The sequence below is a fragment of the Nothobranchius furzeri genome, chromosome 5, assembly GCF_043380555.1.
Source record: "Nothobranchius furzeri strain GRZ-AD chromosome 5, NfurGRZ-RIMD1, whole genome shotgun sequence".
In the NCBI taxonomy this organism is placed as follows: domain Eukaryota; kingdom Metazoa; phylum Chordata; class Actinopteri; order Cyprinodontiformes; family Nothobranchiidae; genus Nothobranchius; species Nothobranchius furzeri.
This window is the reverse complement of record NC_091745.1, coordinates 80,735,121-80,747,620: the sequence shown is the minus strand read 5'-3', so window position 1 is coordinate 80,747,620 and position 12,500 is coordinate 80,735,121. Positions and strand designations below refer to the sequence as shown.

General features: G+C 48.1%; 1 protein-coding gene across 1 annotated transcript in view; it reads left to right on the top strand.

Moving 5' to 3' along the window:
- The first annotated feature begins 11,659 nt into the window (after positions 1 to 11,659).
- The window catches only part of LOC107372383 (dolichyl-diphosphooligosaccharide--protein glycosyltransferase subunit STT3B), a 15,041-nt gene continuing 14,200 nt past the window's right edge, over positions 11,660 to 12,500 (top strand). The window contains exon 1 of the mRNA XM_070551238.1: positions 11,660 to 12,147. Coding sequence (XP_070407339.1) covers positions 11,879 to 12,147 — 269 coding nt within the window. The 5' untranslated portion in view covers positions 11,660 to 11,878. The remainder of the gene's footprint in view (positions 12,148 to 12,500) is intronic.

Sequence of the window (12,500 nt, the reverse complement as noted above, 5' to 3'; positions counted from 1 at the left end):
GAAACTCGGACTCGAAGACTTGGGACTCGAACACTTGACTGGACACGATGACTTGACTGGACACAATGACTTGGCTTGACTGGACACGATGACTTGACTTGACTGGACACCATGACTTGACTTGACTGGACACAATGACTTGACTGGACACGATGACTTGACTGGAGACGAACACTTGACTCCAGGAACACAGGACACCAGGAACACAGAGACAAACTGCAGCAGCAGGCATAGGCCCCAGCAGGAACTGCTGCGTGGAGAACCTGCAGGCACAGACTCTGCAGGCGTGGACCAGGAAATGGTTGAGCAGCGGGAGCGACGCGTGGAAGCCCAGCTCGGCGGCAGGTACTCGACATCCCAATCAGAGCAGGTGCACTTCCCGATCTGCTGGGTCCATCGGCGGAGGCTCGGGTGAAGGGAAGCCGGAGAAGAGCGGGGAGACCAGCCCTACCACACCAGAGAACAATGGTGTGCGTAGGGGGTGTAGCTCCCTTGAGGCTCCAGGATCCACCGGAGAAGAGCGGGGAGACCAACCCTACCACACTGGAGAATAATGGCGTGCGTAGGGGGTGTAATTCCCTTGAGGCTCCAGGATCCGCGGCTTCAGGAGAAGAACAGGACGGGGCAAAAACAGCAGGTGGCGAATGACCCTGACCACCCCGAAGACAAAGTGGGATGCGCCAGGATCACCCAGAGGACTTCGACCACCCCGAGAACAGGTAGGATGCGCCAAACACAAAAACTCCAGGCCAGAAATCACCCTCTGCTGAAAGGGAGAAAAAGAAAAAATAATTTTCCAGAAGCAAGTGTGTTAGCTCACCACAGGTCCAGGTTTGGGTCGGTTCATTCTGTCATGTTCTGCGGGTGGAGGTGGCAAACCATGTGTGGTGGTGGGTTCTAGGAGGCAGAAGAGCAGGCAGACGGATGTAAAAAATAAAAAGCTGTTTATTGTAGGACGGGAGCAACAGGACGAACGAACATGGACAACGACAATGAACCGACCAAGACAACAACCAGGAGGGAGGTATAAATACACAAGGGAATCAGGAACACATGGGCAGAGTAATCAGGGACAGGTGAGAACAATAAGGCTAATCAGGGCAGGAGAGACACAGTCAGGGAGGCTGGGGCGGATCATGACAGTTTGGTGGGACCTTCATCTCCTCCCTCTCCTTGTTCGGATCGTTCTACTCACTCCGCCTCTCCCAGGATCCAGGGATTTCCCTCTTTCCTGTTCATTTTGTCTCTCCCTTTCCTAACATTTTAATCACAATTTTTATTTATCATTTTAAACATATTCTAAAAATCTTTTTTATATTTGAAATGTTTTGTTTTTGTGCAGCGGGGCAGGTACATACAGGTACTCATCCACAGGTGTTTCCTGCGTCACAGCTGATTCAGCATGAAGAGAACACACAAGTTCAGAACGCTCTCTACACAACACACACACACACACACACACACACACACACACACACACACACACACACACCCGCCCCCACGGTGTTTGTTCTCATCCCTGTAAGTATGAAGCCAACAGAAGTACTGCTGCCCTTTACCTCCAGAGACCTTCAGAAGGAGGTGAGCAGTCATGACCTCGTTTGGACATCAGGGACTTCTGGGACGATCCACTTCTGGATTCAGAGAGGTGGGGTTGAACAGGTCAGCCTGCCTTAAGCAACCCAACACAGAGGTGAGACTTTCAGGAGCAGAGCATCAAACACGCCCCATGGCCCTGGAGACTAGGAAGGCAATGACGTGAAATAAATAACCAACTGTTCTACGGAAGGCAAACGTCTGTAGTTTTAGAGCATTACTGGTGCACATCGTGCAGCTGCACATGACCGATCCCGACTCCTTTAGCACATCCATGGTGAGTGTCACGGCTGCCAGCCTGAAGAGGGGAAAAAGCAGCCAGGATCACCCAGCTCTGGTGATTGACTGGACACCGCCCCTCCTCCTCCTCTCTTCCAGGCTGCTGAGGAGCACAGCTGAACTGAATCCTCCTGATGAGCCACACCTGGGATAAAAAGGCTGTGCCTTCAGCAGTCTGGGAGACAGCAGTGCAGGGGTTCTGCTGTCCTCCAGGTCTCGTTTGGTTTAACCCCGTTGTTATGATGAGTTTTAACTTATAGTTTTAACTCTGAGTGATCCACATGGATCTTTTGTGCATGTCACCTAGTGTTGACTGTGCTTTAAGGTTAACTCTGATTTAGTTTTTAGACTTTTATCAACGTCATTGTGTTTTAAAACACCTTCAGTTTAGGTAAAACTTTTAATAAAGTTTTAACCAGGTGTTTTATATAGTTGATAATTTGTCTTTTAACTGTTAACCTTATAGTGAAGTTTTCGTTTTGCATTATTTTAATAATGCTCGCCGTCTGTTTGCTCTTGTTTTTAGAACCTTTTATCACAATTAAACCTATTTTAAACGCCACTGTCGTTTTTCTTATGTTACCCCCTCCTTCACATTTTAACATCTCCTGTTGGGGACATAACAGTGAGTAAACACACAAACATTACTGGTGAGGCCACCGCTGCTCTTACTCCATTTTTGTGTGGCTGCTGGTTTTGTAGTTGGGATGAGACCCTCGCCGACCCTGGTGTGGAGGGTCAAGCCTTGAAGTGGACGGTTTGTGGATGCTACAGGTGAGTGACCCAGAGACCAAAGGAAGCTTTTCTACAGGATCTTGTTGCAGATTTGAAAAAACAAACACACACAAAACTATTTGTGCAGTTCAAACTAATAAAAATCAGTGATGTAAGATAAATAAAATCATCTTTGGATCTCTTCTTCCTGCAGCACCAGACCGCGGGCCAGGGGGGCTAATCGGGAAGACCGAGCTAATATTTGGGCCTCAGTTCATAATCAGTGCCTTGCAAAAGTATTCATGACCCTTGAACTTCAACCACAAACTCAAATGTGTTTTATTGAGATTTTCTGTTAGACCTACGTAGGATTTGACTGTGAAGTGGAATGAAACTGGTAGCAAATGCACCGTTTTGTAAGCGGTCACAATTAATAAACTGTCAACGAAATATGAAAAGTATTCAACAAGACGTAACGCTCCATAAAACTATGAATCCCTAATATTATTGACCCTTTAATATGGGACTGACTCTGGAATAGGGTCCAGGGAAGCCGGGGCACCAGCAATTACCACTAAGTTACACAGAAGCAAAAATATAGTTTATAAAAATCCATTTATTACTTTATTTCTACGACAAATTTACAAGACAGCTGTAGATGAATGAGTATTCAAGGGAAAATCAGCTGAGACAATAATCAAACTTTAATGAAACTTAGATGTTATTAAGAGTCTAATTAGGCGACTTAGGAAAGAATGTGATATCTGGGATTATTAGAATTATCCGGCTGCATTTACTGATGCTTGGTTAGTTTTCAAATACATTTTAACCCATCCGATGCCCGTGTGCAGAGCTACGGTGCCCGCGTGATGAGGGTTCTCAGACATCCAGCTTGCAGCAAAGTCGTCTCGACAATAGGGCTGCAACAAACGATTATTTGGATAATCGATGAATCGGATGGGGTCTCGACACGATTAATCGATTAATCGGATTACATGGGGAAATTTTTAAAAACTGCTAGGGAAACATTATTTCTCTCCTTCCTTCACTTTATTTAACACAACATTATTAGAAAACAGTTCAATAGCAGAAAAACAACATGCCATAACCTAAATTGTCTTATAAGGTGTATAGACAGAGACCCTAAGCTACATCTATCTGTGACCTAAAATGCTTGGTCCAATTAAACTGCTTAAGGGCAATTCTCATCTGTTTTGTTTGATCTCATCTGTAGACATTTATTATAACTGGGGATGTCAAACAACTAATTTTTAAATGTAATTAAACATAGGCTGTGAATTAATCAAAATTGATCACTATTTCCAAAAATGACGCAAGTTTAGAAAAGAAGCAGATGAGACAGCATGTCTGATAATTTAGTTTTTCATCTGATAATATTAGAACATGTCAGTAATGTCTGAGGGGCTTTTATAAACACCATATAACTAACACTACTGGAGAGGGTATGAATTACACAGAGGCTTCTGGGGAGCCCAGTTATGGGGGGCATTTTGCCTTGGCCCCCAAAATGACTTGAAACGGCCCTGGGTGTGTGACTGAGTGTTGAAGGTGACCTGAATAGTATCAAATTTATAAATATTACATGTGTGTAACTTATTGTTTTATACAGGTAAAAACGTGTAGTGGAGATAAATCTACCTACATTTTACTTTTCAACACTTTGTATTGTTTGGTTTTTATTGAACTATTTTCCTGTCCTGTCTGTCTCTCATCTTCCTGCATCTCCTCTAAACTCTCCAGAAAATCTGCTGTCTGGATTCTTACTTTTTCACCTCATCAGTTATTTCTGAGCAGATCAAAGGGATCTCCTGACCGCAAAGCGGAGGGTGCGTTTCGATGCTGCGTGAGGTGAAATCACCGCAGCACAGGTGATGATCTCTGCAGTAGCAGAGCGCTTCAGGCACAAATAAGACAGAAAATAGAGAACATGTGCAGACATGAACGATCGTGTGCTAATTATAGTTTTTTGGTTGCGCCACTTTGAGAATGGGCCGTGCGCTGGAAGCAGCAGCCTGGATCGCTGCGCAAAAATGCGCCGTGCCGCTCTCTGCTCAAAAGAGTCCAAAAATGATATAATATAGAAAACTTTTTCCGGCTCCCCAGATGTGTAGGATATCCAGCTCCCCCATAATTCGATCCCTGCTCCTGGATGAAAAGCCGGACATTTTCATCAATACAAGAACCCGGAGTCCGGACGCGCCGGACAGAGAGTGAAAAGTGGACACGTCTGGGGAAAACGGAACGTACGGTCACCATAGTCCTCATAAAGCGGGAAATTATAGATACAGTATTGTGCTCGTGCCCTGGGCCCTTTAGAGTTCGTGGGCCCTGGGCAATTGCCCAGTTAATCCGGCCTTGGAACCGGTTCGCAGCAGCGCGAGTCCCCCCGCTCATCTAGCGTCGCGCTCACGACTTTAGACTCATTTTTTACAAGCTTAGGGCATGTCTAGCCTGTGTAATAATCCGGGACTTGGATGAATCACTTTTGAAAAGTTTTTAATTTACCCGGACACAGAGTTCTCTCCTTCCTCGCTGATGATCCCGACATGCTTGCGTTTAAGACGCTGCATCATCCCGTGCCACGCCAAGTCTGACCTAAACGTTGCAGGTAACGCATGTCTTCGCCTGATTTAACTGAAAATGCTCCCAAACTTAAAAAGCTTTTACTTTTTTGACTCTCGCTGCTTCTGCCATGTTCCTCTTCCAAACAACTGCCGGCTCTCCCTCGCGCTGATCTGTCTGCGCGCAACGGCGGGCGGGAAGGGGGGGGGCGCTTTTGGAAGAGTTGTGCGACACAACGAATCGATGACGCAATTCGTTGCCAACGCTTTTAGTAATCGATTTTCATCGAATTTATCGATTCGTTGTTGCAGCCCTACTCGACAAGGCGACTTGTTTTGACCTCTGGGTCATCAAAGGTCGTAGTCCATATACAAGTGCTGGCCAGTAAATTAGAATATCATCAAAAGGTTGAAAATATTTCAGTAATTCCATTCAAAACGTGAAACTTGTACATTATATTCATGCAATGCACACAGACCAATGTATTTCCAATGTTCATTACATTTAAATTTGATATTCATAAGTGACAACTACTGAAAACTCCAAATTTGGTATCTCAAAAAATTAGAATATTCTGAAAAGGCTGAATATAGAAGACACCTGCTGCCACTCTAATCAGCTGATTTACTCAAAACACCTGCAAAGGCCTTTAAAAGGTCCCTCAGTCTTGTTTTGAAGGCACCACAATCATGGGGAAGACTTCTGACTTAACAGCTGTCCAAAAGACAATCATTGACACCTTGCACAAGGAGGGCAAGACACAAAAGGTGATTGCTAAAGAAGCTGGCTGTTCGCAGAGCTCTGTGTCCAAGCACATTAACAGACAGGCGAAGGGACGGAAAAAATGTGGTAGAAAAAAGTGTACAAGCTCTAGGGATAACCGCACCCTGCAGAGAATTGTGACGACAAACCCATTCAAAAATGTGGGGGAGATCCACAAAGAGTGGACTGCAGCTGGAGTCAGCGCTTCAAGAACCACCACGAGGAGACTCATGAAAGACATGGGATTCAGGTGTCGCATTCCGTGTGTCAAGCCACTCTTGAACAAGAAACAGCGCAAGAAGCGTCTCGCCTGGGCCAAGGACAAAAAGGACTGGACTGATGCTGAGTGGTCCAAAGTTATGTTTTCTGATGAAAGCAAGTTCTGCATTTCCTTTGGAAATCAAGGACCCAGAGTCTGGAGGAAGAGCGGAGAAGCACAGAATCCACGTTGCATGAGGTCCAGTGTAAAGTTTCCACCGTCAGTGATGGTGTGGGGTGCCATGTCATCTGCCGGTGTTGGCCCACTCTGTTTCCTGAGGTCCAGGGTCAATGCAGCCGTCTACCAGGAAGTTTTAGAGCACTTCATGCTTCCTGCTGCTGACCAACTTTATGGGGATGCAGACTTCACCTTTCAACAGGACTTGGCACCTGCACACAGTGCCAAAACCACCAGCACCTGGTTCAAGGACCATGGTATCCCTGTCCTTGATTGGCCAGCAAACTCGCCTGACCTTAACCCCATAGAAAATCTATGGGGTATTGTGAAGCGGAGGATGCAATACGCTAGACCCAACAATGCAGAGGAGCTGAAGACGACTATCAGAGCAACCTGGGCTCTCATAACACCTGAGCAGTGCCACAGACTGATCGAGTCCATGCCACGCCGCATTACTGCAGTTATTGAGGCAAAAGGAGCCCCGACTAAGTATTGAGTGCTATACATGCACATTCTTTTCATGTTCATTCTTTTCAGTTGGCCAACATTAGAGAAACAAACATTTTTTCATTGGCCTTTAGAATATTCTAATCTTCTGAGATACCAGATTTGATGTTTTCATTGGTTGTCACCTATAAATATCAAAATTAAACGTAATAAACATTGGAAATACATTGGTCTGTGTGCATTGCATGAATATAATGTACAAGTTTCACGTTTTGAATGGAATTACTGAAATATTTTCAACCTTTTGATGATATTCTAATTTACTGGCCAGCACTTGTACTGATGTTAAAATGTGGCATGACTGATAATAAAATCATCATTAAGTCATCAAGTAGATTTGTGGTTCTTTAAGATCTGAAATCATGCAATCCAACAATAAGTTATTTAGATTTATCATGACTGTAAAGTCTTATTTCAGATAAAACACTCGTTGGTTGTAATTCACCTGTAAAGTGAGGACATCCTTGTGTAACACAGAATATGGTTGTTTATTAAAGTTGGAGAGTTCTGTCTTCCGAAGCAGACTCGTGACCATAAACAGGATTGTTGTGATGGTTTCCCAGATGGTGAGGTCATAAACAGCGCATGTGTTTGGGTTTAGAGCGCACAGCTTCTCGGGCAAAGGGAAGACGGCTGTGGACCGTGTCATGACCTTCACACTCCACGGATTTCTCTCGCTACACAAATAAAAACCTAAACGGTGCCGTGCATTTGCGTCCAGCCCCCTGCATCAGTAGAGCAGAGGGGGGTCCACCAGCTCTACACATCTAAAGGCTGACATTTCTTCCACATTGCTGTAAATCAGCTGAAGCCCAGATTGGCTGGAAGGCATCTGTGAACGGTAGTTTTCAGGTCTGGACTCTGACTGGAGAGCACAAAGATAGACCAACTAGTTTGAGAAGATTCTCCTTCTTACTGGAGCTGGGAACTTTCTTCAACAACATCTAAACTTTTCTGTCTCAGAAAAAATCAACAAGAAGATGAGGACTTTGTCTTTCTATGGAAGAACCTGAGAAACTAACGTCAGTCATCCCATGGTTCATCTAGAGAGCGTTCCAGCCATCACAGTTAGTGAGATCCTCTCGGCTAAATAGTGAAGCAGATGATCAACCAAGCCAATGAGATGATTAGCTGCTGCCACTGGAGGACTTCTAGTCCAGTGAGACCAGTTTTACATCAATGTGGACTGAGAGGACAAGGCAGAGAAAAGACACCTGCCATCTCATCCGTCCACATGGACAAGACAAATGTCATGCAGACAAAAGTTTCATGGTCAGATGAGACAAAGATGGAGCAGTTTGCCTCCACTGAGAAGAGGTATAAGAGTCAATGTGAGGCATTCGGTTGCGGGAATAAACAATATTCTACACCAGTAACACGCTCTCCCTGACAAACTGACTTTGTGAAGGATTTTTCACAAAGGGTTTATGTTTCAGCATAAAGAAGATTCAAAACGCTTGGGAATAAAATGTGTGTATGTCGCCATCTTGTGGCTGAATGTGCAATTGCAGTTAGGTAGAAGCAGAAGAAACGATTCACCTCAAGATAAAAATCACGACGCGCTTCACAAGAACGACAAAATGTTAATAACATAAAATGGTTCATAAATATCATAATCCATCCATTCATCCATCCATTTTCATCCGCTTATCCGGAGTCGGGTCGCGGGGCCAGTAGCCTAATGGGCTCGACACACGGGAGGCGACAAACGACCGCGATCAGCGAAATTTGTCTCTGTCGCTTTTATTACCTGTCACACGGTAGGCGATCCGCGGCAGCGGCCAGCGGCAAAGCCGTCTACGCGTTCTGTTCCATGGCGAAATTGAAACTTCCGTTGTTTTGATTGGCTGTGTCAGGTTGGAGGGAATTAAGGTTATTTAAGCGGTTCAGAGTTAATAAAGCGGTAGATATGATGTTTCACAAGGTGCTGCTAGAGTTATGTGAAATCTTACTTCTGATTTTACTATAAAACATAATAATAATCAACTTCTCCTCCATGTTTGCTCGGAGATGTACGGAGCATCCTGTCCGCTCACTGGTCAGTGAAGGAAACCTCCGTTGATTGGTCCTCGTCCGAGCGACAGCGATGAAAAGTTGAAAATGTTTCAACTTTCTGGGATCGCGTCACTGGGTCGTCTGTGCACGGCACGTGCACGAGTGCAAAATTTCACACGCACGTTTTTCGCGTTTCGCTTAGTAGGAGGGAGACCCGCGATCATCGCTTTGTTGCGCACGTCTCATTGAAAATGAATGGAGGAGAGGCGATGTCGCCTCCCGTGTGTCGAGCCCATAAGGCGAGAGGCCCAGACTTCCCTCTCCCCAGCCACTTGGGCCAGCTCCTCTGGGGGAATCCCAAGGCGTTCCCTGGCCAGGCGAGAGACAAAATGGCCATTCTCATCTGTACCTGGTCGGCCCGGATAGCTCCAGTTGGCCCCAGCGTGGCCCGGTTGATTCCACACATCCTTGCTTAAGTATGCAAGGAATGCAGTCAGAGACATTTTCAGCTTCTAGGTAATCAGCATGATAATGAATGATAATGAATTGAGCATACCTTAAGCCCATGTGGGCTGATTCTACCCACCAATCAGAGGCTTGCTCTAATGGAAGGTGTGAATTTGCTGACTGATAAGCCGGCTTATCAGTCAGCAGTGGGTGTGTTGGCCCTGGTCACCCTGAAGCAGACTACCTCAGAGAGAGGGCTGAAAAACAGTCTTGTTGCACCCTGAAAAAAGGCAGGCCACCAAGATATGTAAGCAAGCTATGCTATCCGGGCCGACCAGGTACAGATGGGAATAGTCCCTCCAGCGTATCCTGGGTCTACCTTTAGGTCTGCTCCCGGTTGGAAGTGCCCGGACAACCTCACCAGGGAGGCGTCCAGGAGGCATCCTGACCAGATGCCCGAGCCACCTCAACTGGCTCCTCTTGATGTGGAGAAGCAGCCGGTCTACTCCGAGCCCCTCCCAAATGACCGAGCTTCTCACCCTATCTCTAAGGGAGAGCCCAGCCACTCTTCGGAGAAAACTCATTTCGGCCGCTTGTGTCCACGATCTCGTTCTTTCGGTCACTATCCAAAGCTCTTGACCATAGGTGAGGGTAGGAACGTAGATCCACCGGTAAATTGAGAGCTTCACCTTCTGGCTCAGCTCTCTCTTCACCAAGCTCTGACACTGGTCATACAGCGACCCGTATCAGAGGGCCTGGTACCCCATACTCCAGGAGTACCCCCCACAGGGCCCCCCGAGGAACACGGTCCAACGCCTTCTCCAAATCCACAAAACACATGTAGACTGGTCGGGCAAATTCCCACGCACCCTCCAGGATCCCCCTAAGGATGTAGAGCTGGTCCAGTGTTCCACGGCCAGGACCAAAACCACATTGCTCCTCCTGAATCTGAGGTTCAACAATCCGACAGACCCTCCTCTCCAGAACCCTGAATAGACCTTACCAGGAAGGCTCAGGAGTGTGATCCCCCTGTAGTTGGAACACACCCTGCGGACCCCCTTTTTAAAGAAGGGGACCACCACCCCGGTCTGCCAGTCCAGTGGGACTGCCCCCGATGGCCACGCGATATTGCAGAGCCGCGTCAGCCAACACCGCCCCACAACATCCAGAGCCTTAAGGAACTCCGGGCGGATCTCATCCACCCCTGGAGCCTTGCCACAGAGGAGCTTTATAACCACCTCAGTGACCTCAGCACCAGAGATTTGAGAGGCCAACCCAAAGTCCCCAGACTCTGCTTCCTCACTGGAAGACGTGTCTGTCGGTGGGATTGAGGAGGTCTTCGAAGTATTCTGCCCATCGATCCACAACGTCCTGAGTAGAGGTCAGTAGCACACCGTCCCCATAAAGGTGTTCATATGTGCTCTTGGCACCAGGATACCTTAGGCCGCAGCTCGATGATCGACTTTGTTGTTGTTTCTTCTGACCTGCGGCCGCATGTATTGGACACTCGGGTGAAGAGAGGGGCGGAGCTGTCAACTGACCACTACCTGGTGGTGAGTTGGCTCAGATGGTGGGGAGGATGTCGGTCAAACCAGGCAGGGCCAAATGTATCACGAGGGTCTGCTGGGAACGTCTGGCAGAGTCTCCTGTCAGAAGGACCTTCAATTCCCACCTCCACAGAACTTCCAAAATGTTCCGGGGGAGGCGGGGGACATTGAGTCTGAATGGACCCTGTTCAGTGCCTCCATTGTTGAGGCCGCCGACTGGAGCTGTGGTCAAAGGATCGTTGGTGCCTGTCATGGTGGCAACCCCCGAACCCGCTGGTGGACACCGGCGGTTAGGGATGCTGTCAAGCTGAAGAAAGAGTTCTATCAGGTCTTTTTGGCCTGTGGGACTCCAGAGGCAGCTGACGGGTACCGGCAGTCCAAGCGGAACGCAGCTCGGGTGGTCGCCGAGGCAAAAACCCAGATGGGAGGAGGTCGGTGAGACCATGGAGCAAGACTTCTGTACGGCTTCGAGGAGATTCTGGTCCACCCTCCGGCGCCTCAGGGGGGAAAAGCAGTGCGCTACCAACACTAAATATCATAATTACAATTGAAAACAAGAAAAACTTTGATTTCAAATGTAAATAAGAATAAAAAAAAGGTAATCACGTGATCCCAGACTGTCTGGCACGGGCACGAGCGCTCCTGCGGTTCCCTCTTCGTGCCCCTCCCCTCTTGAAGTTGCTGCGGATTTGTGATTGGTCGTAGCGCATGTCCGTCAGTACCGTGTGCTGTGATTGGTCCTGTCCTGGTCGTACCTGTCTCGCTGTGAGAGGCTGCTCCGCCAGCAGCTCCCGCCTCCTCATTCAACTACTAGGAAGGGGGAACTGCTCCCGCAGCCGCGTGTGTCGCTTCAGAGCGGTGATGTTCCTGTCTGCATCCGTTTAGCTGCTCCGGGACTCGCTGGGAAACAGACGTGGCTCTGGGAATTCCGGGACGTGGATCGTGGCAGAGGGAAGAAGACAGGGGGGTGGGGGGATCACTAGCTGCCACTACGGGAGTGACGTATGGGAATATGGCGGAGCATCACCCGGTTTCCGAAAACAAACACAAATCCCAGCTGAACTCCGCAGCGTCGGTCTCGGGGAACGGACGCAGCAGCGCGGCGGAGACGGAGAGAGTCGGTACCGGGGCAGGAGGTCTGTCCGGCGGCCTGTCGCAGCCGGCCGGATGGCAGTCCCTGCTGTCCTTCACCATCCTGTTCCTGGCCTGGCTGGCGGGATTCAGCTCCAGGCTCTTCGCTGTCATCCGCTTCGAGAGCATCATCCACGAGTTTGACCCCTGGTGAGTCCCCCCTCCCCGGGCGAGGGCGATGGGAGGCCCGGCTCTCCTTTCGTTTTACGTTCATTTAGATTGTTTAGTGACACCGATGTGGGCGGAGCCGGAAGTTGCTCCTGAGCGCGTTGTTGATGCTCCTATGACTCACAGGTCACCTCTGTTACGTTCACCTGCGCAGCAGCAGTCCGTTCACCTGCAGGCTCAGGTGGTGCACGCTGGCTGCAGCTCAGTGGTATCTAGGGTTTAATAAACGGGACGGTTCCCTGGTTACATGAGCAGGTTGCTGGTTCCAACCCAGGTACCTGATTGTTGTCATCACTACATACGTGGGTTACCTGAAACATGCATAGCATACCTGT